The 26,477-nt window shown below is 37.0% G+C and overlaps 4 protein-coding genes across 6 annotated transcripts; 3 read left to right on the top strand and 1 right to left on the bottom strand.

Moving 5' to 3' along the window:
* Nucleotides 1-629: 629 nt before the first annotated feature.
* LOC113676306 (uncharacterized) lies at nt 630-6,266 on the top strand. The gene is made up of 3 exons (XM_027192956.2): nt 630-1,165; nt 2,349-2,729; nt 4,949-6,266. Exons 1-3 carry the CDS (start codon nt 634-636, stop codon nt 5,137-5,139), a joined length of 1,104 nt encoding a protein of 367 aa, XP_027048757.2. The 5' UTR covers nt 630-633; the 3' UTR covers nt 5,140-6,266.
* Nucleotides 6,267-7,874: 1,608 nt separating this feature from the next.
* On the top strand, nt 7,875-14,518 carry LOC113676343 (uncharacterized). The gene is made up of 4 exons (XM_027192996.2): nt 7,875-8,429; nt 10,748-11,137; nt 12,506-12,607; nt 13,416-14,518. Exons 1-4 carry the CDS (start codon nt 7,970-7,972, stop codon nt 13,700-13,702), a joined length of 1,239 nt encoding a protein of 412 aa, XP_027048797.2. The 5' UTR covers nt 7,875-7,969; the 3' UTR covers nt 13,703-14,518.
* Nucleotides 14,298-17,376, bottom strand: LOC113676344 (uncharacterized). Of its 3 annotated transcripts, none has more exons than XM_089209665.1 (4): nt 17,195-17,376; nt 16,416-16,446; nt 15,620-15,677; nt 14,298-15,202 (listed from the first exon to the last, which is right to left on the bottom strand). In XM_089209665.1, exons 1-4 carry the CDS (start codon nt 17,291-17,293, stop codon nt 14,947-14,949), a joined length of 444 nt encoding a protein of 147 aa, XP_089065791.1. In that variant the 5' UTR covers nt 17,294-17,376; the 3' UTR covers nt 14,298-14,946. The 3 variants fall into 3 exon arrangements, with proteins under 3 accessions (XP_089065791.1, XP_089065790.1, XP_089065792.1); XM_089209664.1 differs by having other exon boundaries at nt 14,298-15,250; XM_089209666.1 differs by lacking the exon at nt 15,620-15,677 and having other exon boundaries at nt 14,298-15,250; nt 16,412-16,446; nt 17,195-17,360.
* Nucleotides 17,377-17,391: 15 nt separating this feature from the next.
* LOC113676303 (DNA replication licensing factor mcm7) lies at nt 17,392-26,477 on the top strand. The gene is made up of 19 exons (XM_027192952.2): nt 17,392-17,550; nt 17,659-17,735; nt 17,899-17,958; nt 18,422-18,526; nt 18,931-19,055; nt 19,487-19,667; nt 19,792-19,853; nt 20,183-20,441; nt 20,643-20,727; nt 21,863-21,994; nt 22,111-22,194; nt 22,366-22,452; nt 22,900-23,024; nt 23,204-23,385; nt 23,739-23,822; nt 24,214-24,382; nt 24,868-24,974; nt 25,729-25,797; nt 26,035-26,477. The coding sequence occupies exons 1-19, from the start codon at nt 17,526-17,528 to the stop codon at nt 26,168-26,170; spliced, it is 2,154 nt and encodes a 717-aa protein (XP_027048753.2). The 5' UTR covers nt 17,392-17,525; the 3' UTR covers nt 26,171-26,477.

Genomic DNA, 26,477 nt, shown 5'->3' on the forward strand with positions numbered 1-26,477 from the left:
GATACAGAATGTGAGACAAGGTTTTACTGATACTTAACTTGTTTTGATGTTTTACACTCGATTGGAAAAACCTTGACAGTACAGCAGTAAATGATAACCATGCTAGGAGTCCATCACTGTGACATGAATGAGAGGATCCAACGGTTTTATGAGAGGTATTTGTACAGTTACCTAAGCAGGTGACCAGTGGTTTTAATTTCTCATAATACACGTTAATTTTAAATTTAATTTATTTTAGGCGATTCTTTAAGAAAAGTTTGGATACCTTCCATCGTTCACCAGGATCATTTAGTGTGGTTGTCATGTGTACCCTTTAAGGCTTTTGAATTTCATTTCAGGCGTTATTTAATCGGCCGTATATGCATGAACCCTACGCTAAACCCTTACCCGTTAGGTTTAGAAGTCTTAAAATGCTGCGGTTTTCTCATTTGTGTGCGGCGCACCTTATTCTTATAACCCTTGTCACTCTATTTAACGCAATAAAAATTTTCCTTTGTCATCACACGATCCTAATTACTTTTCATCCATTCAATAGGTCAATAACAATTTTGAGGAATGCGTCACGCTGTGCTAGCAAATTCTTCGAGCGTAATGAAAGAAACCGTCTGACATGATGCGAAGTTATGAGTTTTAATGAAAATCCAATGGCATATTAAGACAGTCTTAAAACGTTTGCGAACAAGGATGGATATGAAAGTTGTTTTATACATATCTTTCATTGTATTTATCACAAATCTACCTCAACAGACGGAGCAAAGCGACCCAATCTTGGCGAAATCACATTGTGGCCAAGTTAATGCGACAGCATTCCCAGCTTGTGTGAAAGAAGGCTTCAGTTACACGGTCATAAGTCTTGCGAATAAGTATTACGCCAGGAGCTATGCGGGGATAATAAAAAACGTCATGGAAAGACTCGGTGACTGCTCAAAGTACACAGCATTCATGCTGTGTTCACTGTATGTACCGAGATGCAATAGCAGCGAGAAGGGACCCTTACTTCCTTGCCAAGAAGTTTGTTGGGAATTTGTCAAAGACTGTGGCACGAAGATGGATTTCACTGGATTGAACTGGTTGAAATCGCTATGCAGTGTTCTACAGAACAAGACAGAAAAACCTGGATGTTTTAAACCCAAGGATTTCACGCCTTCAAAATCAACCTTTACAGGTAGGCAAACACGTCGTTGTTGAATTGAATAGAAGTCATGGAATTGCTGTTTTGTAGTTTATAAATTGCTCTTTGTGAAATGTTACGTCTTTCTTCGAGATCGACGAACGACAAACAACGAACAACGGGCGACGAAAAAGGGATTCCAGTAGCCTTTACAATGCATTAATATCTAAATATAGTTTGTTGTTTCCTTTCATTTTGTCATAAGTCATGACAATGAAAACAGTCTATTTGCATAATTCTCTGAGCACTAAATTACTTTGCCATCATGCAACAATACAGTCTGATGTTGGCCTTACAATTCTCTTTGTTTCTTATCCACTACTAATACCTAGAAGGAATGGGTTCTACTAGGGACCACATTTTAGGCTTGCATTCCAAATACCGATAAAATCTGGGTGTTCATTTTGCAATAAAGGGGGCAATGATGTCTATCAGAAACCGGAAACTGACCAAAACTACCATCAACGCGTTTAAAGCTAAAAGCCGGAATGAAAATAAGTTGTAAACCAAAAGCGCCAAGAAAAATGATCCATATCGAGGGTGAAATGGTGAGACCGTGACAAAAACCGGAAAGGTCTCTTCTTTATTAATTAAAAAGTAAAAGAGACGAAGCTGAAAACTGTCATCACTTTGTCGGTCATTGTGATACATTTTTCGAGCTATAATGAATTTTAGAACATTTTAACCCGCTCGCACACTGGCGTTATTGTTCAGACTGTTCTGTTGAAGTTTTTGCTAGTTTTTATTTTCTCAATGCCCTCCAAAGTGTTGATAGTAGTATTAGTAGTACAGTTTATATTCTTGAGCATATATATGTTTTGGCCCTTTTCAGAGTCATTCTAACCCTCGCTTAGCGGCTCAGCCTAAAATGACTCTGAGTTGGGCTCAAAACATATTTATTCCTGTGAGGAAAAACCGTTGTTTTATCACAATAACTTAAAAACAAACAAACAAACAAACAAATGCCCCGTCTCCATTTTCAATGGAGAACGTTTTGTCTGAAATTGCTTCAAGGAAAAAGTTTCCCTAACTATTCATCAAGTGAATAGGAAAACGGAGAGAATCTACGCCTTCCACGATTTCCACATTCCCAAAACCGCTCGACCTCCCGTGTATGCTCTTGTTGTCAAAGTCAACAAAAGTGATCATTTTCCTTCTTCTTTTGTAATACGCACAGGTTTGTCTTGTAAAGCAAAGGTTCTAAACGTAAACTGCAGTAAAAGCTTTGAGAACACTATTGTACCGGAAAAAACACAACGGAACAAAACCTTCCAAGATAAAGAAAGTGAGGCTATGGGACGCATGATGAACTCCAGCACAAATGAGAAGTGTAAGACAATTCTCGCGAAGCTGGCTTGTGCATTGTATACACCGCCATGTAATAGAAACAAGATGGAGACGCTGTGCAGAACGGAATGTGTTTACCTGTTCGATAATTGTCAAGGAGCTGCTGATATTCCGGGTGTGGTAGCTTACTGCGCTGAGCCGGCTGAGGGATATTCGGACAACGGTTTTTGCAAGCTAAACAGGTGGCCAAGTGCGAGACATTGGGAAACAGGTGAGGAAATAGGGGAGCTCTGTCAAAGAGCATGTATCGTTGAAAAGAGCAACCAAATCCTCATGTTGATTAATATCTTTATTACACCCATCTTGAAATCACTGGTAGTCCCTGCAATCTGATTGGCTCGAATTGGTGCGATTTATTTACCAATCGCACCATCTTTTTCCCAGCCAACGAGGAGGCTACACTAAAAACAAAACAACCAATCAGATTTCAAGGCTTGTTTAAAGAAACCAATCAAATTGCAGTAAAGTGTGAGACAAAGAGTATCATGAGGCTACTTTTGCTTCCAAAACTGTTATTTTTTCCCCCTTAAAATGGATGAATTTATTTCAAACCAGCTCAGTACTGCATCAATAAAATATTTTAACTGACCAAGTCCTATATTTGAGTGATTTCAAAATGAATGTAATAAAATGGTAATTGAACCTCATATCGTGCAATTTTGGTCTGAAATCATACTTGTGATTTCAAATCGAACTCGCGCTGCGCGCTCGTTCAATTTTGAAATCACGCATATGATTTCAGCCCAAATTAAATTCCACTCAGTTCAATTACCATTATTAACCAGCTAAATGAAGACTGCATTGTAGGTTGTTATTAAGAGTTGATGTCATTGCTAGCTTGTTGTGAGATAACTAGCACACAACTATTCGTTAAGACACCATCATACGTAGCATAAGGGGGGGAGGTTGGTGGGGAGGCTTGGAAACTCTCCCCCTCCCCCTCCCTTCCCTACAGGAAAATAAAAGAATTTTTTTTAGTGCCGAACATAAAATTTGCGTAGCATTAATTAGCGCGGCAAGATATTCAGTCTCGTTATGATTTAACAAATCCTTTCAACATGAACGCGCCTTGCGTAATGTTTTGTTCGTAATTTTTGAAGAAAAGCCTGTCCAATTATGCCTCTTCACAAAATAATTGCTGACACACTGGACACATTTAAGGTTGGAAAGACGCTCGCTTGTGTCAATCATGAACCACGTAAAGGACACTTTAGGAAATTTCGGAGAGTTAAGGTTAAAAAAGAGCGTTCTCTGATAAACGCTCGTTTACTGTACATGCTCTTGCAAATCAGAGCGAGGAAAAATCATTGCAATTAAGAACTCTTACGTAATAATTCCTTGCCTTGGGAGGGGACCTTACTTTTACTACAATGATGCCTGTTTAAATTTCCAGCATACAATATATGAACAATATAGAAAAAAAATTCAATTTTCAAGTCGCGTCAATGCAAAACCCTTTTTAGTGCCTAAAGCACGTGAAATTCCAAATCATCTGTCAGTAGAATGTCTCAAACACGTGTAGTTCGAATATTGGATTTCGCCAGTTTCAACAATTTAAGTGTTATTCATATCAGCTCGTTTAAACGATCTACGTAAGACACAATTGACATGTTGTTCTGCATCATAGCTATTTTTTTAATATTTTCTAAAAGCTAAATTTAACTCCTAGTGTCTGTGCTCTAGTAACATCCTCTTTGCTTCCCAATTTTGGATGCGTGCATAAACTTGTCATTCGTACGAAGTCTTTGAGGTCTTACTGTTTTTTTTTTTTACATTACTTAACCAGTGCACTATATAAAAATCTTTGGTCGATATTTATATATTACCAGAATACAATTTTCTTCGTATTTCCTGCGCCAGTTCAGACGCCCCCATAACCTTGCTAACACGGAATTGTCATTTACAATTTATGCGGCCAAAAATAGCGACTTGTGTAAAGAAAGTTAGGTCATTTCTTTCGTAAATTTTAAGCAATCTGGCAATATTCACGGACTTCCTCCATGATTTTTCTTTTTCTTCCTTTTTTATCAACAAATATAGACCTCGCAATATTATGAATAACGATCATGTCATTTTTTCCGTTTATAAAATACGTTGGTCAACACCAAGTCAGTCAACCAAGTGATACAGGAAGACAATTTATTTTCATACTCTGCCAAACACATTTTGAATGTGAATCATAAATGTTGAGTCAACTGCAGCGCCGGCGGAAATTTTTTAAAGCTTTTTCATTTTCATTCGAAAACTAAAAATCATACGACAGAAAAGGCACTTGGCAGATATTAGTCATCCTCTAGTATCTAACGTAAAAGTGTAAAATTTAAATATCCTTTTTGCATCAATGTCGTCTTCGTTATCCAGCAGTCCAGTCCATGCTGTTGGAGTTCTTTGGGGCTCAAATTATAACCAGCTTTGTTCTTTCCCTTTCAGGTTCACGGACCACTACGATATTGCCTCAGTCCTTTCCCCCAGGTCTCATTGCTGCCCTCGTTTTGGTACCACTCTTTGCAGTGATCTTCATCTATCTTGCCGTTGCTGTGCGCAGGCGTTACCATCAGAGGACAAGCGGTTATGTGCAGCAGAGATCAACATACACCGAGCCTGATAACCCTACTGCATAACGCGAAATCAAGGCTCTTATTTTTCTTAGTCTTTGTTTAAGAGAGGTCATTGCTCTTCTTCCATCAAACGTCTTGTGACACTGGTTAAGCTTTTATTTAATTCCTGCCCTTTAACAAAACATATGATATATCATAAGAAAATTTGGCGTGCGTAATAGTTTCAAGTTCATAATTTAAAATCTGTTCTAATCTCCTCCATCCTCAGTCATCCTTTAATATTTTTGTTTTATTATCACCTCTGGCTCTTGTGTTTTTCTATCTTACCAAGGAAAAACTTTTTGAGTCATTTAAAATCCGTCAATCTTTTCCATCCTTGGCCATACCTCGTCTCTCTTGACTTATCGTTGTCTCTGTCGTGTTATGCTATCTTATTATTTTCTATTGTCCTCCTCTGCTGAATATAGTTTTCCGCCACCAAAAATGACACAAATCCTTATCAAAGATCGAGAAGTTAAAACAGACAAATTTGAGGCACTGTTTATTACGATTTACATGATTGGCTCTATGGTAACTTGCTCAGGTGAAACAACGAGAAAAGACTGCTGCATTTGCGGACAACGACCATTGCGTCATAACTAGACCGAATGGGACTAAAATTTGACGTCGAGTGTTGCGTACAAAATTAAGTCGATGGTGGCAAGCCTACCTTTAGAAAATTGAATAGTTACGAATTATGCGTGGCTGTCTTTATCTCGATCTTCAGTGCTGCCATCTCGTAAAGCTTACAATTTACTTCGCAGAGAACAGCTCGGTTCGCGAAGCCTATATCGTAGAAAAAATAAACGAAAGCTGAGAGGTCCACACGTTTACTGAGTTTCTTTGGCTGAATTGCTTATAATTTTCTTTCTTCGTGTATTATGCAATGTACTAACCATTTTTCGATATTCTGAGCTCAAGAATCTTAAGTATTGTCTACTACTTTTGGCATGAGCTTCTGGCTCGAGAGAATACTTAGGCTGTCTCTGTATTATTGACATGCAATAGGAAAAAAGAAGAGTCACTTACTTGCTCCTTCACAAAGCTAAGGTCAAGGATCTTTACTCCCGTAAGTGTCTCAAGATTTATGTCTCCTCGTGTTTTTTTTTTCTTGTATTTTGCTTTCTAATAAACCTGTTTTGCAAATAAAATATCCTTCTTCTCTTTTTTAAGCCAATAAAGCAGGCTCAGGTAGAACTGAAAGGAAAAAAAAGCCGAAATCAGAGTTATGCTTGTCCACCAGTCTGGTCTCTCAGTCAATCGATCAGACAAATATTCCCTAGGCAAGGATTGGTCACTGTCTATAATAAAAGTATACGCACATAAATATTTATAAATATATTTATATTTTTTGTTTTCAACACGAAATGGGAAGAGTTTAAGAAAATTCCATAAGCCTGATCGCGGCAGAAGGACCAGGAAATGTCTATTTTCCTATCATCCCTCCCGCCGTCTAAGCGGAAAGAATGCCGGACGGCCGGGAATTTTATGTGCAACGCTTTGCGTAGATCTTAATCGATGTAAAAACAGTCTACGTTCGTGCGACGGCAATTACATCATCCTATTGGTTTGGAGAAATATTTCGACTAGATGTTAACATATCGCGGTTCGTCAGAGTTAGCCCAAATTTCGTCACTTCTCCGGTTCTCGTGTCTTTCGCTATTTGTGTCAATTTTCGTCATATGCCATCAACTCTCCTTTGTTTTGGTTTATTTTATATCTTTGATGTTTATGTACCTAATCAAAGGATCACTTCAAGGTTAAAGCTATTTTAAGGTTATTCTCAAAGACGCTAAAATAGATTCAAAAAATGGTGTCGTCCTTCAACTTTCTCGCTTCCAAGATCGTAAAATCATTTTCTCATCACTCTCTTTCATACTTTTCGTATAATCTCAGTTCTGAGAAATTGATGTCATATCAATCAACGTGCCCCATTTGATGATTTTCTTTCTTCTCATAAACTTCGTACGCGAAAGTATGTTGGTCACTCCAGGGAGGGAAAGGAATAGAAAACTCCAACAACTATCTTTACCTCTTCACCTTTCCATGATCATCGTGGTAATCAGAACTAAATCCTTCGGGCAGATTTGTTCCACTTTGCATAAGTAAAGTCTATTTGTAAATTTCTCTACACCTGATAGTGGTGAAGTCGTGAAGGATTCGTATCGTGAGAATTTTTTTCCCTCAGTTACAATATGCCAAAGAGCTTCCGGAAGCCTCGCCCGGATGACTAGTCATTTGAGCGAAAGTTACTTAAAAGGTGAAAGAAGCCTTTCGTGTGAAGTGTCCGGTCTATGAAAATGAAAATGTTTCTGGAGTTACTTTTCAAAAGGGTAATGGAGAGCACTCGAAGGCTTACCACAGTCTGGGAAACAACTTAAAATTTATGTTTTTGTTTGTTCAGTTATTTATTTTTAGATACGAGCGATGTCATTCCTATACCAGACCATCGGTCAAATTCTTTTTTTAACGTCGAGGTGTATACTTTGAGGACTCATCATAAATCATTGTTTTCCTCTTTTTTAGAAAGTGAATTGATTTAATATAGACGCGTCTTAGTCACACGAGTTTCTTTGATGTAGAAATGCTGTTACAGCCTATCCCACTCAAGATTATTATTTTCATATTAAAATTCCCTTTCTGCTGGAAATCTGATCATGATGAGATCAATACATTTCCCATAGTCTCATTGTCCCATGACCGATGCACGTATCTCAATTGAGAAGAAGCAGAGATATTTTAGTATTGGTCTAGTGTTCAATATCAAATTACCTTTGCCGTCGTTTATAATGGCAGTCTGACTTAAAAATGATTATATCACTTTCGTTCCTCGTCAAGTTGAAACCTATCGACCATGTTTCTTTTACTTCTATTTTTTTACTGTACGTTTTTTCTTACTCTTGATTCGACACACGCTGGCAAATGCCGACAAATTGACTTCACTAAGCTTCCGGCATGCGCCAACGTTGGCTACAAATCTACAGCGAATTTTTCACAAATTGGAGAACAGAGTTATCAAGACTATGTCTCATCAAAAGTCACCTACTTTTCTGATCGTTTCAACAGTTGTTCTCCGTATTCCAGGATGTTCGTTTGCTCTCGTTACCTTCCAAAGTGTTCCAAGGACGTTGAAGGCCCCATACTCCCCTGTAGAGAAGTGTGTGATCAATTTTTGGACGATTGTCACAAAGAATTGAAAGACAGTGGACTGTATAGACGTTATGTTGCCTACTGTAGACTTCTCTCTTCTAAAAGAGAAGCATCTATGCAGTGTTTAAAACCTTCTGGATTTGTTCCTCGACCAAATAAAAAAGGTGAGCTAAAATAATTGGATGATATTCTCCACATTTTGTTGCAATGTTGTAAGAAGTTTATTAGCTACACACTCTCTTCATTAAAAGGTATGTTTCTTAGGTAAAGGGTAAATATGTTCTCTGAAATTTAATGACAACTGTTGGCTTAAAATATTTTCTACATTTCAAGTAGCATTTTTGCAATTATGAGTCATACCGTTTTGTCAAACAATGTTTTCCTGCAAAAAAAAAATGTTAACTTATTGATTACAAATCGTTTAAATCTTTGCTTTGACAGTATTTTAAACATCTTCATTAATATTCGCCAATGTCAACTAAAGATATATTTTTATCATGATATATCTTTTTCACTCCCAAGTATTTTAAAACAATTCAGCCATGGTTTCATTTACTAAAAAGTACCCAGTGTAATTTAATTTAAGTCTACCTCAGCTGAGCAAAATTAATTTGGGAGGACACGCGATAAAGCAACCGCTGGGTTTCGTTAAATTAAAAAATCAACAAAGATTCACTCTTAAACAAAATATGACTCTTAAACTTATTTTCATACCATTAACAGCGTCTTATAATTTCACGTGAGCAGTTAACATCGAACGCTGTTTGACAGGTTTAAACCAATCAATAAATCCTCTGGAGACACTCAAGATCAAAAAACTAACCACGCTAGCTTAATATTTTTAATTACAAGTGCTCCAGCTATTCAACAGGTGAGCTGGAAACGTTAAAAAAAATCAAATGCATGCATTTTTTTGACATGAAAGAAAAATAAAAAAGGTATCTTTTGATCAAACTTAAGACTGATGGCAGCTCTAGATGCAAAAATTTGTACACTCGGAAATTACTTCGTCGTCGTATATTTAAGTCCGGAATGTCGTGACGATGAAAAAAAAATATTTTCGCTGTTCAACAGTAGTCATGGCAACCTCTTTTTACATATAGTGCAAACAAAAAACTAACTGTGAAAATATAAAACGTTATACAGACTTTCGGGTTAAGTGTTTAATATTTGTTTTTGGAGAACAAAACAGCTCAACACACGAAACCGCGTCGAAAATCAAGAAAGTGATTGTGGATAAATCGTTGATTTAAAACTTGTTCTCGAAGACTTAGAAAATGAAAACGATCCCCCTTTCTCAGTTCCGTTCGTGAGGAAAAAAACGTGGGCAGAATTAACGTGTTTATCGCACTTAGGATCGCAAGACTATGACATATTTCAATTTTTTTAAAAAAATTATTTCTTTTAATTGTTTGACAGACTTAGCTCGCCTTTTCTCAGTCTTGAAGGTTTGTGACTTTGAACATCGCTGTATGATTTTACGTCTGCTCCACCCTCAGCCACCGCTGTCTTACAAGTTCAAACTTTAGCTTAAAGAAGTTGATTTACACATGTTTAAGAAAGAGCGAAATCAAGTACCCTATCGACGGTCCGATATTGAAGAAGTTCCATGCCAAAAATAGCAGTAGCTTGCAATGAAATCTGTTGATATTTCAAATGTCTGCATGCTGAGTTGTTGCATGTTTTGTTGTAGAGTTGTCTTATTTCTTATTCGTGGCTTAAAAATTGTGTTCCATGAGATTTTAAAAATCATAAAAACAAAAGTCGTAAAAAATCCGATTAAATTTTTTCCTGAAACACTGTTTGGTGCGTTGGCGGGCTGACGGAATTTCCGGAATACTATAGTCATTAACAACTTGCAGTTGAGAAGGGTTAAGTCATTACCACAATTAATTTTGAAAGTCTGAAGTTTCGAGAGCAAGCCTTTTACTAAAGATAGATGTAGGGTTTTTGGGTTGTACCACTTCACACTTACAAGATATTGAATCTAACAACATTCACATCGGCAAGGCAACACGTGACAAAAGCATAGCATGAATTGTTCGCTGTAGAATTAAGCTATCAGTGACAAAAAGTAAGATTTAGAGGTGCTTGACAAGGATGACTTGCTGGCGAAGACTGAAAGTAAATTCTCTTTAATCCGCAGTCCATTAAAATGGAATTCTGCCGTAGCTCTTAACAGTTTCCTATAGTAAGTGTTAAGTCAATTAGCTTTTCGCTTGACAAATCTCCATTTCCGAAAAAAGGCATGTTAGGACTTTGGATAGAGGACTGTGTCAAAGCGACTTGTCAAGTAAAATTTAAAATGTTTTGAAATATTGCCACTGAAGAACTTTTCAAGGAGAAACAGGTCAAGTTTTACCAATAATTCGTTAAATTCCTATTCGTCAGATATTTGGAGAATTGTGACAACTAAAACGACTGAATAATACATCAAACTAGAATGCTAAAGCGAAGGTGTCTTTTTTTTATTGCTTTATAGAAACATTATTACCAAGTTGTGAAACCGCAAGTCGGCCTGCTTGTTTGAAAGACAATGTCAGTGGACTGAGAAACAACACAAGACATCGACTCCGGTCTTTTCTCAGCAATCTCGACCCAGTCCTAAACTCAAGTTGCTCAGTCAAGTTAAGACGGTTAGCCTGCTTCATTGAGACTGCACCCTGCGTCACTAATGATGGTTCCACCCTTCACGCCTGTCCATCTATGTGCCAGGAAGTCAGACGTGATTGTGAAGAGGAATTTAAGAAACATAACATCGACTTTCCACAGTGCATACCTTATCACCCTGAAATTCCTGCTGGAGATGGTTTGTGCAAGCTTTCTCGTTGGCCTGTACCGTGGCCTAATATAACTGGAACACAAGTGTTAGGTTGGTGTCAGATCATTGAAAGTTTAGTCCGCAGTGTTATCTTTTTAATTATCATTCCACAACTATGCCATTGTATCATATTAGGGCACTGGGATGCGCAAAATCAGCTGCGGTATTGCATTGCAGAACAGCAGGGCAACAGCGTTTCAGATATTTTTTAATTCGATAATTTCGTTTTGGTTGTTTTCCTCTTTCGCGCACGCCTTATGCGATCGATGCGATGCGCAGATGAGGCCTTGGGATTAACTTCGAAGACTGGAAGCAAAAATACCAGAAACTAAAATCATAGTGAATTAATAAATCCCTTATTCGATGGTTTAACATCTCAGCTCATTGGCCATATTATTCCTCGTCCCTACCCCCCTAAACATCGAATAAGGTGTATAAATCCATTTCTGTGCAACCTTCGAAACCCAAATGCGCTGAAAATATACTTCTACTGAGAATAGTCTCGATGAAAATATGACTCCTTTTGCCGATCATCCGTAACAGTGCACACGAAGCAATTAATTAATATAGCTAATAAAAACTCTTTTTCCAACGGATATGAGCCGATTTCGCTTATGTTAGCCCAACATGTTTTCAATAACGGAATGCAAATTTATCATTCAGTTAAACCGGTTTGATTTTAACTCTTCCTGCTGTGAAAAATGACGATAAGTAATTTCTGGTATCATTAATAATGTACCCCTCGTCGATTTCTGTCCGCGGATAAATTCTGATGGTTAGTACAAAAAAATGACCTTGTGCACCCTTACAACAGAAATTTACCACAATTTTCGGTGAACTTCTCTTAAAATTTACAAACTGCAAATCGTTTTTTCCCTCCACAAACAACATTGAAACGCGTCTCTACTCTTGATTAGCAAACGGACCGCACTCCTCTAATGCAGGGATATTAGGACTTGTGGTGAATGGATATCGCTTGATAATCGCAATGTTTGTTAAGGTGTTGATTATAATCTTTTGGCATCCGCGACAAAAAAAAAAAAAAAAAAAAAAAAACGGCTTAAACCGCAATTGAAGAAACCAAGATTGAAGGCTAATACAGTGCACGGGCGTTTGAAAAGATAAATCCGGGCTAAGAGGTCAAGGTTTAATTTAAATCCTTCCGTCGTTTGCGTTCCAGGCATAACTTAAAACCATCTGATAGATCATGAGTACGAAAAAATATATATCTTCAGCAGGATGATGTACTGATAACGGGCTGAATTATAAAAACTATAAACAACCCGTTTAGAAATTGAGTTTCAATCAACAAGAAGATTGGCAGTTAGATCTTAGAAGTAGAGGGATTTTTTTAAGAAAAGAGTTTACGCTATACTACTCTTTTCTTAACTGTTCACTTTTTACTGATTTCCTCCTCAGAGACAACTCCCAGAATCTTTAGAACAAACCCTGCAGTTATCTCCAAAGTGGACGAAGGATTTGACATTGATTCAAACATGGAGAGCAAGATAGGCACAACAGGTATAAAAACATATCGCGGGCCCAAGTTAAGAAGCTAGAGTTGCGCTCGGCTGCGCCTTGAGCACCTCTTACCCTTCTCTCGTACTCTCCAAACTTCCCGCGTGCTCTATATACGCACGCTAAGTATGAACTAATTATTTAATGTCAATAATCAATATATTTAACAACTAGGTTACGAGTGCAAGATTTCTATCGCGTGATAGCTGATCAAGGGCGACGCCCGAATATACTATCACAGATAGAAACGGGAAACGAATATTTTAGTTATTTTATTATAAATCTACCAGTCGTTCAAAATGTAATAACCGGGCAGGTTCGTGTTTTTATTCTAATTTGTTGACAACTGCACACTGTTAGGGGCCTCTCTCCACTCACTTTTCATCACAGAATAGACACCGAGTAGTGGAGCCACCCAGATTTCAGCATTTGTGATATAATGATACAGATTTATACTAAATAATAGTAAATAATATAAAATAATAGTCTACTTCTAGGAACACAGAATTACAATCTCCACTTTCATTTTCTATAAATTAGGAATGATCGTATTGATAGAGCTGGCTAAGAAAGTAAAACGGTACCGGCGCGAATTAAGCTGAACATTTCTCATCCGCATGAACAGCACAGGACTACTTGCATGATATTACAATGCACACCGAGTGATGAAACATCCAGAGCCATTTGAAGAAACTGTACGCCAACCTAAATGATCTGAAGTTCTCCGTCAGTTTCTTGGTGCGAGACACTAAAACAATCGTCTTTAGCATCCACATAAATGATCTAAAATACTCGTTTTGTTTTGTTGTAGACCAATCCAAGCCTAGTAGCGACAAGGAATTAAAAAAGAAGCCATTATCAAGTTTAGTTCTTGCTGTCGCCGTTGTGGGATTTTTAATGGTATTTTCGTTTTTGACATTTATGTTACATCTGTTTTTGAAAAAGCTCAAGAAAAATGCCAGGGCAAGAAAGAGAGGAAGTGGGAAATATGTCAAGGATGCGAACATTTCGTCTAATGGAAAAGCTGTTACAGTGGGCGAGCAAAAGAATGTGAGCTTTGAAGAAGAAATACATAAAACTGGGACTGCTCTTTATTAACAGTCATGTGATTGCCGTCTACTGGGTCAAGTTGGAGTGAAGGCAATTTCAACGGAGTACCCATAGTAAACCAAGATACATTCGCCGATGGCTCTTCACGATGTTCCGACATTGTTTTAGAAAACTCGGACTGACCTATCTACCGATCAGATGTAAGATAAAATCAATCGCAACTTGGTCGCTCGTGTTTTCCCACAATTCAGGCAGTTTACATGTACATTGTAATTATTTTGAGACCAGCTCCTGTTAAAGAGTCAGAGAACAATTGAATTGATACTAAGTTAAAGTTGAATTTGAGTTGATGATTGTAACCCTTTAGATATATGTTCCAGTTAGAACGAAAAGGCGACTAAGCACATGTATGTTTGCTATTATAATTTACATGCATCACTCACGACATATGTGTGATTCTATGCTGCCTTATTGAACAGCATCAGAAAAAAAACCGGAAAGTGATGATATCTTTTCCGCCATGCGTATGATTTAAAAGCGGTAAAACTATTCAAAACTTGTGTTTTAACGTTCGTAATTTAGTGGCCTTCATCTTCAGCTCAAGATACCAAAAGCTTGTTGGTAACAAAGACTATGTAATACAGAACTTCAAAGATACTTTTATTGGTATATATTTTGTATATTTCGATCTCAAGGTGTAATTTTCCTTAATTATTTTAGATATAAAACCCTTCAGGGTAACTTTGAAGGTAAAGTAGACTAGATTTTTCAGTTACAGACTTCTTTTTTCAATATGGCCTGCATTGAAATGCAGAAATTACACATTGAACTTATGTTACTTAGGAATTACTTAAAAAAAGAAAACTCTAAAAGTTATTTTTGATACTACAAAAGTAAAACATCAAATAGACAAACAAACATTTCAAGAAATAAAATGAATTAACTAACAAGTGGAGGATATGATATAAAAAACTTGTTCTATTTACATAAAACAAGAAGGTCTATAAAAATTCACTGTTTCCAAAGCTTACAAGCTTTGACCTTTCTTATGGTCAAGTTATTACGTTTTATGCAAAATGGTACCTGCTGCAATGAATCAACATAATTGAAAAAAAAATGGAAATGTGCACTTTGCTCAGGGAACCTGGAAGTCAGAATTTGGCTCATATGGGTGACTAGAGCCCAGCTTGAAGACAGGCACCAGCATCTCACTTCCCTTCCCTTGTGCATGCCAGTGGCAGTGCATAAAACCTACGTTGCCAATGCAGTGGCAATTTGTGCCAGTGGCTTTATCAGGTCTCTTCAGCACTACAAACAAATCCGATGTCTTTGTAAAGCTTAAGGGCAGAATGTCTGTACACCTCTGTTATAAGACTCACTGATTCCTTCCCATGATCCTTATGGTAAAGAAGAACGCGCAATGCAAGAGCCCTTCCCAAGCCCTGTCTGTGATACTCAGGCAAGACTGCCAACCAATGAAGACGTCCTTCCAATGAATTCAACTTGTCTTGCCAGGCAAATGCTGTGGCTACATATCTCTTGTTATGTCTGATGAAGAAAAAGCCATCTTCCTTAAACAGAGGACTTGATGCATACCTGTACAAAATAAAAGACAGTCTATGACTGTATGTGCCTACTGCTCTATAGTTGTAGAGTATTGCAGTAAAAAAGCAATGTGGTGTAAAATGCAGAGAGGTTAATAAACAGTTCTTGTTGATGCCAAACTTGTGATAAGAGGAAATCCTGGTTAGAGCAGAGTTTGTACACTGGGCAATATTGTTTTAGAGTTTTTATGTTGCAAATAATTTTTTATTGTCAAAGCAAATCTTTGTTAAAGAAAATTTTGATGATAACTTTTAGGGGGAATGACATATTTTAGGACAATGCCTCCCAGAGGATTCTTTACAATATTATTATACCCTAATTACTTCAGAATGAGTCATCCAGAAATGATAAATTGCACACCTCTCAACAAATCTCTCTGCACTCCAATCAGACACAAATTCACCAAATGCTTCTTTAACTAAAAATGAAGATATCACAATATCTGAGAAAATTGGAAACCATTGCTAGTGCATGCCATGACAGGTTAACTGAGTCCTTGGTGCAGGTCATTATGTTGCATTCTTCAGAAAGACTCATTATTCTCAAGCTGTAATTCTTTCTATCTGGGGTGCTGATAAATTGACATAAATTGACATTCTTCATAAAAACCCTTTACTCTCCCTTTAAGTCTTTCTATCTGGGGTGCTGATAAATTGACATAAATTGACATTCTTCATAAAAACCTTTTACTCTCACTTTAAGTCTTTCTATCTGGGGTGCTGATAAATTGACATAAATTGACATTCTTCATAAAAACCCTTTACTCTCACTTTAAGTCTTTCTATCTGGGGTGCTGATAAATTGACATAAATTGACATTCTTCATAAAAACCCTTTACTCTCACTTTAAGTCTTTCTATCTGGGGTGCTGATAAATTGACATAAATTGACATTCTTCATAAAAACCCTTTACTCTCACTTTAAGTCTTTCTATCTGGGGTGCTGATAAATTGACATAAATTGACATTCTTCATAAAAAACCCTTTACTCTCACTTTAAGTCTTTCTATCTGGGGTGCTGATAAATTGACATAGAGAGCAACGAGTTTTGATGGTGTAAGCTTCTTCAGTCTGAAGATGTTGCCTTTATTCCATCCATAACTGTAACCAACAACTTGTTAGCAGGTACAAAAAAATGAATGACCATCACCCACCTACCTATTTGAATCCATCTGTGTTCATCACCGTTCTGTGCAAAATATGAAAGTTACTATATATTTGAAAAGTGAGCTTCAACTTTTTTTATCTAAATGTATTTCATCAAATTTTTGCTAAACAAATTTTTCAATAAATACGAGTTTCTCTCTTCCTGTGACATTATCAAGTGAAGGCATCACATCACAATGATTCTTCTTTCCTTCTGAGGTCTCAAGTAAAGTTAAAATTTCCACACGGCCCCATATTACATTATGCGTTCAGTTCTTGCATAGAGAAAACAATGACAAAAACAATACATTGCCATTGGGAAAACAGATTTGTTTTATAATAATATGGGGCATAGTTAGTAGAGGAGACTACTAACTATGTATGGGGCTATGCAGAATTTAACCCAAATATATGTTAGTCCATCATCCCTGAGCGATTTGCATTTAGTTTCTCCTCACAATATCACCCTTTAATCACACACTAAGGTAATGAGAAAGAAGGAAATGATCACCAACTAAAGAAGCTCTTAATTATTAAACAAATTCTCCTTGTCAACACCTTGGGAAATGTGTAGAGAACAATATGGAGAATGTGCATATTGATCTTTGGATGGAAAGGGTTAAGCTAGAGGAACTGTGGGTCTTAAAATTGGGGTACATATTAGGCAAAAGTTGGGTAGAGGTGGGGTGGGGGTGAGACGTTTGAAGGTATTAGGGATTGGAGAATCTAGGAACATGATATGACCAAACAAGAAGTTGACGCAATATTCGTTAAAGAAATGCACTTCTTACCTTCCAAGTGCAAATTACGAAATCGCTGCTCAATCTGACTTCTGAAATCGATTTTTCTTGAAGATTACAAAAGTTTAACCGACACTGATCTTCTCTCATAACTCTAAATATAAACGATATCCTAAACCTCCTTGCACTTTTTAGACATTACATGTTAGCTTACACGACATCCTGACCAATTCATTCTGCCCACAATGCAGCAAGGCTCTGAAGTTTTCGCGCCAAATTCGTCACATGTTCCAAGACGCTTTAGCCGATCAGATCAAGTCTTCTAGTTAGGCGACGAGTAAAGCACGTCTTTTTGCTTCAGAGTTTAAATTCTTCACCGAGTATGCCTGATTATCAAGCAGAAAAAGGTAACCAAATGATTTTTGATCTCTTTTGGAGGTTTGTGTGTAGCAATTACGGTGATTACGGTTACGGTTTAGCTTCATGTGTCTTATTTAGCATCGATCTCGTTACAGACAAAGCGAAGCGGTTTCTCGCAGAGTTTTACCTCGACGGAGACGGCGGAAAACACTTCAAATACGGAGAACAGCTTGTGAGTAGAAATCTGTGGATAACTTCGCCTTGAGTTGTTCGAAATTTATTGCCTTTGTTGTCCACGCAACGAACAAGAAATAGATTTATGGTCGAGTAAGTTGATTTTAAAATATCCTGTTTAGTTCCACTAATTAAGTTTCCAAATAATGTTCTCTTTTAAGGTTAAAATTGCCCATCGCGAACAGGTAGAACTCTTGATTGAGCTTGATGATATCGCCGAGGTAAGGCACTTCGTTTGATCGATGTTGCTAGAGTGACTTTGATCCGAATCCTAATTAATTAGGTTAGCTTTTGAGAATATTTTTTTGACTGCATGCGATAGCACATTTATCAGTAGGTTATTTGCAATGGTCAAATACGATTCCGCTCCCATTTTACTCGTCCAGAGTTTTACATAGTTCGTGTAAATTCGTCGTAACAGTAATTGTTTGCATGGCGAAGCGTTGACAAACTTAGGAGAGCTCAAGTAGTACCTAGTCTACTCTATGGTCATACAAAATGAGACAAAAACTCCAAGTTTATTTTTGGTGATCAAGCTTGCGGATGTGAAAGCATTTGCTTCTAGGAGTGGGTTCCATACCAGAAGGTATTGGCCTTGTACTGGCGATAAAAGTATTAGTAAAATGAAGAAAAATTCAGCAAATAACTTTATTATAACTTTTTTTTGGGTTGTGTTACACTTAGATTGATCCTGAGTTGTCAGAGAACATTGTGGAAAATGCACGTCGTTACAAACAGTTGTTTGAGGATGCTGTGTTTGAAATGTTGCCAGACTACAAGGAGAGAGAGGTACAGTGTAAGACAGGTGTTCAGAAATGTAGCTGAGGTCACATTGTCAGCATTATTGGTGAAGAAGTTGTTGAGCCAAAGCTGAAAACTACTAATATAGTCATGTACATTTACATGTTGTATTTTCACAAATAAGTTGAAAGAATGAGCATCAATGTACATCCCCTAGCAACAAGCATATTAGGGAAAATAAGTTTGAAATAGCTGTGATCACCACACTGTACCTAGGTAGAAATAACACCAAATTAAATAAACCAAAAAGGAACAAGAATCACAACTATAACAATGATGATTTTCAAATGACAAACTTAAATAATTTAGACACAATTTTCCCCAATGAACAGAACACAGTGCAGTTCTGTCAACAGTTTTATGACAATTGACATAATTTTGTGTCTTACAAGGTTCAAGTGAAAGATGCCTTAGATGTGTACATTGAACATCGCCTTCTGTTGGAGCAGCGGAACAGAAATGATACAGAGGCAAGAGATCCAAGGAACAAATATCCACCAGAGCTTCTTAGGAGATAGTAAGTCTCTGACATGGGGGAGGGGGGGGGGTGGATCTTAGAGGGAAGTTTTGATGGGGGACCCAAACTTTGGTTTGGAAAACAAGCAAAATACTTCTCTTTACCTGTGTTTTAACTTCCTAAACCCTAAGAGTGACCAGCATCTAGTTTCTCCCAACAGTACTACTCCTGAATCATTCATTAAGATCATGAGGATATGAAGTATAATTGTCAACCTGCGGCGCTTTGATTGTTAAATGAATTCTCCTTGACAGTATGAAAGGAAACTTATAGAAAAGAGCACAGAGAATATAGATACTGATGTTAGGGTGTGAAGGGTTGATAGTCTTTTTCTCATTATGTTGAAATTGACTTACCTTGGATAAAGGTTTCCAGATTGTCACACTTTTTATTGACCTTTTTATTTTTCCTTTTTTGTTAATTTTTGTTAGTGAGGTGTATTTTAAGCACCTAAGCACACACAAGGCCAGTGCTGTGCGTGAAGTGAAAGCTGACAACATTGGTAAACTTGTTGTGGTGCGTGGAATTGTCACAAGGTGTACAGAAGTAAAACCAGTTGTTGAAGTAGCAACATACACTTGTGATCAATGTGGTGCAGAGTCTTATCAGCCAGTATGTACACTATTTGCTTTATTTTGATCCCAGACATGACTGAAAATTTTAAGGAGAGTTTTTAAGATGTCTTGTGTCTGCACTCACGTGGCTGAGATATTGAATGCTGGTTTCATTTTTCCAGATTTCATCGCAGACATTTATACCGCTTCTGATGTGCCCCAGTGAGGAGTGCAAGGTTAACAAGTAAGTTCTGAAATTTGATCTCCAACCTTTACATCACTTCAAATAAATTTATTGTTATTATAATTATTTTCTTGGCTGTTGTTGAGTACAATTAACTTAGGGATTAAAAAATACATGTATCTGACATCTTCCTCTCCTTTCATGATTGGCATTTTGGGAGAATTATTAAGTAGGCAGGTAAGCTACAAAAGTTGCTTTGGCAAAAGGGAAAGCATACCCCAATAAGGACTGAATTTTTTTTTTTTTTTTGAATTCTTCACATGAATATATTCTAAGACACAGAATGAGATGTTTTCAAGGCTTAAAATCGTTGAATCTTTCCTTTTTAGGGCTGGTGGTCGTCTTTACCTTCAAACAAGAGGCTCTAAGTTTGTTAAATTCCAAGAACTAAAAATCCAAGAACACAGTGATCAAGTTCCTGTGGGAAACATTCCAAGGACTATGACAGTCATAGCAAAAGGTGAAACAACTCGTCTTGCAGTACCTGGGGATCACATCGCTGCTACAGGAGTGTTCCTCCCTATGATGAAGACTGGATTTAGGCAGCTTACCCAGGGATTGTTATCAGAAACATTTCTAGAGGCTCATGTAAGTTTCCCAAAAATTTGCTTATCAGGAAAGTTATCGTTTTTCAATCGATTTGAAATTCAAAACTGTTTGGGGTTTGATTTTGGAGTCTCACATATAAGAATTCTTTAACATCTTTCCTGATTTGTATATATAGACATGTAGTTTTAGGTAAATGTGAACAAGTTAAATTGATTGCATTGTTTCTTTTCTTTGCTTTAGAGAATTGTAAAAATGAACAAGACAGAAGATGATGAACTGGGAAATGAGGAACTAAGTGATGAAGAAATCAGGGCATTGTCTGAAGGTTTGTTTCTTTTATATCAGGATTATTGAACAGAAGCACAGAGAAAATATATTTTCTTTTGTTTGTTCATCAAGGATAACATAGATCAACATGAGTGCTAGTCGGTACATAAATACATTTATAGCAGAGCTTGCAAAGCATAGCCCCATAATTATACAAAATAGTAGTAACCCATCAAGCTGAAAAAATTTGGATGTACGACTGTACAAGGTGCTACTTTTAACATTTGTGGTCAACTGTACTGTGGGCACGCCAATGCCACAGCTTTGTTCAGTAGTCCAGTGGTCAGTGCACTGGGCTCCGAGTTGGACGACCCGGGTTCTATTCCTGGCATAAAGGCGTTGTGCCCTTGAGACGTGCAGTGAAAAAAAAATGCGAGGTCCGCTTTTAGGCTTGGCTAAATCTATATATTATGTAAGCACTTTTGATTAAGATGTGTAACATTGGCTAATTAACCCGCTCACCACCAAGATCATGATTATTGAACGGCAGCACTGAGAAAGTATATTTTCTTTTGTTTGTTCATCAAGGATAACATAGATCAGCATGAGTGTTAGTCAGTACTTAAATACATTTATATGTAAGCATTTTTGATTAAGATGTGTAACACTGGCTAATTAACCCTCTCACTACCAAGATCATGATTATTGAACAGCAGCACTGAGAAAGTGTATTTTCTTTTGTTTGTTCATCAAGGATAATGTAGATCAACATGAGTGTAAGTTGGGACATAAATACATTTATATTTAAGCACTTTCAATTAATATGTGCAAACACTGGCTAATTAACTCTTCTCACTACCAAAATCTCATTAGCACCTCCCTTTACTTTCTGCTGTCTATTTCATATGATTTCAGCCCCAATAGTGTAATGTCAAATGAAAAATAGCCCTCAGTCTTTCTTTTAATTTTTTTTTCCAACACCTCTTTGCTGGACAAATATACTGATATTTAAAGGATAAATTAGTGACTGCTCACTTGTGGGAATGAAAGTGTTAATGATGAAACAAGGGTGTAGGTCCCTATCAATTTTTCAATGATGATGATGATGACAACAACGGAAATTAGGGTTATAATGATGACACTGCTCCTCAATGAGTGGGTGATTCTTGACAGAGGATTTTTTTTTTTTACAGAAGCAGACTTTTATGATAAGCTGGCCTCGTCACTTGCTCCTGAAATTTATGGCCATGAAGACATCAAAAAGGCATTACTTCTGTTGTTGGTAGGAGGTGTAGATTGTACTCCCCAAGGGATGAAAATCAGAGGTACATTCCTTGTTCTTGCTGTGTGTCAGTATAGTTTGTTTCTTTTCAAAATTGTGGTCAATAAGTATTCTTAACAAGTGATTAAGTGGAAATGATTATCTTTCTTCATCCTTTAGGAAATATCAACATTCTTTTAATGGGTGACCCAGGTGTAGCAAAGAGTCAAATGCTGGGATACATTGACAGGCTTGCACCTCGCAGTGAGTAATCGAGCTTCAGAATGAATCTGCTAAGGGAACTATTGAACTTGTTTAGCTCCTGCTTATTGGAGTTTTTAACCTTATTATCTTTCTCTCTGAAAAATGACATTAAATCAATTACTTTTCCATTAGTACTTTATTTATTATACTGTTGAATTTATTCTTATTCAGGTCAGTACACCACAGGACGCGGAAGCTCAGGGGTTGGTCTTACTGCGGCTGTAATGAAAGATCCTCTGACAGGAGAAATGATTCTCGGTATGTAATACATTTGTAACTTTGTGTCCGTACAGTCTACAAGCCGAATGGCTCATCAGCATCAAAGATGACCATCCATAGAACAAAGCCACCAAGAGGGATTCCTGATAGCTGTGAAACATGTTTATCACAGGTTTGCCCCCTAGTTTTCCTACCTGATAATTCCCATTACCAATTTATACTGCATGGAGGGGAAACACAGTGAGATTACATGAAATTAGACTGGCCAAATTTAAAAAAAAAAAAAAAACTGCTATATCGTAAGCTTGAATCCAGGTTACTAGGAACAGACTAGAGTACCCTAACCTCTAGTACTTATTTTCTTGTTATTATGAATGCGCAAATTGCCAAATAATGAACACAAGAATGATGCGAGACTGAACAATATGCAGATCACAGGTTACATGACTAGTATTCTTCAATGAAAGTCCATACTGATCATTTCAGAGGGAGGTGCACTAGTGCTGGCAGACAAGGGAGTTTGTTGTATTGATGAATTTGACAAGATGATGGATTCTGATAGAACTGCAATCCATGAAGTTATGGAACAGCAGACTGTCTCCATTGCCAAGGTAAGAAGGACAATGATCTTTTGCTTTTTTTGACAAGTATTTTTCAATAATTCTGCCAGCAAAATTATTTCAGGGGAATTTTGTGATATTTTTAGACCATGATGGCTCATTGTCTATTCACAATTTTTTTAAAATATTATTTTGATTTAATGGTTCATGTTAACACCTTGTTTTGAAAGGCTGGAATCATGACGAGCCTGAATGCACGAGTGTCTATCCTGGCTGCTGCCAATCCAGCATATGGACGGTATAATCCAAAGAAATCTGCAGAACAGAATATTCAGCTCCCAGCAGCACTGTTGTCAAGATTTGACTTGCTTTGGCTGATTCAGGATAAACCAGACAGAGATAATGACTTGAGGTGAGAAGTTGTCCACTCTGATGGTCTTCACTGACCTCTATGATTGTGTTTTGCATAAATTTGATCTTGCAGTGTGATCATTCAGGTGAGTGTACAGTCCTGAAAATTATTGTTCCGAATGACAGTGACAGTCACTTGTAACCCAGTTGTTTTCAGTACTTTCCTCACCCAAATGATTACACTACATAGTTGAGTTCAGGTGGATTAGTACACCTCAGAGAAAATAATAAATTGTACAGCACATGCTAGAAAACTGACAAATAATAAATGCATCACTCCAAAGCACTCATCAGAGATTCATGATCTTAATGCTTAGAATCATCTAGCTGAATTTTTCTTTTTTTACTCTGCAGATTGGCACAGCACATTACATATGTCCATCAGCACAGCTCACACCCTCCAATGCAGTTTACATCTTTGGACATGAACCTTATGAGGTATGGTATGCAAAAGTGTTTCTCCTAATTCCTCTTCACACTGATGCTGTTTTGTTTGAAAAAATCTACTTGTACATGTACCTTTGAAGATTTTAATAAAAACTAAAAATGTACCTAGCATTGAAAATAAAGCTTTTGAAAGAACACTTGATTTTAGAATTTTGAAAATGTTCAAGTTTTTTTGCGTAATGAATTAAAGAAAATGTTTCAAAATGCTGTCATACAGTGTCTAACACAGTGGCATGTGTTGCAAAGGTCTTTGTGTATTGGTGAAAGGAGTGGTTTTCCAATACATTTACAATTGAAAACAGTGTGATTGCATAACCCATCAGGACTGAATGCAGGTGCACTTTTTTCTCACATTAAGTCATTACAATTTTTTCCTCCACAGGCGTTATATAGCTGCATGCAAGGAAAAACAACCTCTGATTCCTGAGACACTTACAGATTACATTGTCAGTGCTTATGTGGAAATGAGAAAGGAGGCCAGGACCAACAGAGACACAACTTTCACCTCAGCAAGAACACTTCTGGCTGTTCTGCGTCTTGCAACTGCCTTGGTTAGTACATGTACTACTTACTGTCGTTTTGCTTTAAATTCCTTGCTGAAGATTTATTGGACAGCTCGTAAAGAAGAAACCTTACATATGTCTCAATTAAAATGCTAAACCAAGGTGATGATCCTACACAGAGACAAGCCAAAAATCTCCAAACTTGTTATACATGTAATGCTTAATTCACATTGGACTAACAAATTGGAATAAACAAAAGGAAAAGTCAAACAGATGGTGGACACAAGGGTACAGTTTTGGGATAAGGAAAGTGGGAAAGGTTCAATGATCAGTTTTATCTTCCTTTTTGTTCCCATTGGGATGGCACAAAGAAACTGTGTGAGGAGTGTATCTGGATTATCTCAGACCTTTACACTTGAAATAGTATGTTTGAATGAGTTATGGGGACACATTCACATACAAATGGTGTGCATTCTGCATGTTGGCCCCTCTGTTTGTAGTTTCAATGCAATGTTTCTGTTATGTGTCTATAGGCTCGTCTCCGTTTGGCAGATGTGGTGGAGAAGGAAGATGTGAATGAAGCTATGAGACTTATGGAGATGTCAAAGGCTTCCTTAATCGAAGATGAAACAAAAACAAGGTAAGAAAATCCACCTGACACAAAGATCATACAGAAGCTATGAATACAAAGATCAGCCTATTTCTTTGCATGACATTTTCCTAAACCCTTTGACCCCAAATTGTAACTACATGTAGCAAATTAATTCTCCCTACAGCATTTCTGCTGAATTGAACATTAATGAATGTATGAGATTAAGGAAAATGATGACAACTTAAGAAGCTTGTGATTGTCAGACAAATTCTCCTTGCTAGCATCTTAGGAAATGTAAAGAGAACAGTATGGAGAAAATTGATACTGATGTTAGGGTGTAAAGGGTTAAGTCTCAGGAATAGTATCATGGAGATTAGATTTGTGCAGATGGTGAATGCACCAGAGGACTTATTTTCCATGGTAGATGGGGCTACAACCCCTCCAGAAGCTCACTTGATTGCTTTAAACTTTCAACTCCCATGAGTGACCAAGACAGAATTTATCCTTACAATATCAATACAATATCCAGCAGATAAGTGATGAGAACTGGAGAAAAATTTTAATAAGGGAATTATTAGTTGATCCTATACAAAATTATCAAAAATAACATCATGAGAATTGTGTGGCAGACAGCAAGGAGAATTATGAATGAGATCTAAAGAGTAAAAGGGTTAAAAGCTCATTCCTTTGCACCTATTTGGTTCCCTGGATATAAGGCGTTTAATTAAGTAAGCACTGGATCTGTGAAGTGTGGTTGAAAAGTTCTACTTTTAACTGAACCATTGTATTTGTTCTTTGCCAGAACTGTAAACCCAGTTGATGCAATTTATGGAATTGTAAAAGAAATGGCTGGAGATGCTAGCAGTGTAAAGTAAGTCATTTGAATATTATTTGAATAAAGTGATTAGAACTAAATTACTATTCCACAATTGATCAAACAAATTTCTGTTGAAGCACTTGCATATTTTAAAGTGTGCAGGTGTCATGAATGTTTTCACAAAAATTGAGGGTAGTCTTAGGATTTATATGTGGGGTGAATTGATGGAAATAATGCCGACGAGTTACATGATAATTTTTTCACATGATAAATCCCTTTTTTTCATCTTAGACTTCCAGACGTACAGCAACGATGTTTGGCAAAGGGCTTTACGCCAGATCAATTTGATGCCTGTCTTGGGGAGTATGAAGACTTGAATGTTTGGCAAATCAACTCCAATAGGACAAAGATTACTTTTGTTCAGTGAGAGAAGATAAAATGTCCAAAAAGGAGGAGTGAAACATCTGGAGGGCACTGTTCTTGAATTATTTGAGACATTTTTTACTCCGTTGGCCTTCACCGTTGTACTCATTGCTTTTTTTCATTGTGTCTTGCAGTTTTGAAATGTTTTACTTTAATTTTAGGTACAAAATATCTTTTTTTTTTTCACTTGTAAATATTCTCCAACTCAGGTCTCACATTTGTAAATTTCTAAGACGCTAATTTTTCATAAACTTGACAAGATAGACATTTTGTTTGTTATTTCTTTGAGTCAAAATAAACGTTTAAATGAA

The sequence above is a fragment of the Pocillopora damicornis genome, chromosome 6 (assembly GCF_964200805.1).
Source record: "Pocillopora damicornis chromosome 6, jaPocDami1.2, whole genome shotgun sequence".
NCBI classification, from domain to species: Eukaryota; Metazoa; Cnidaria; class Anthozoa; order Scleractinia; family Pocilloporidae; genus Pocillopora; species Pocillopora damicornis.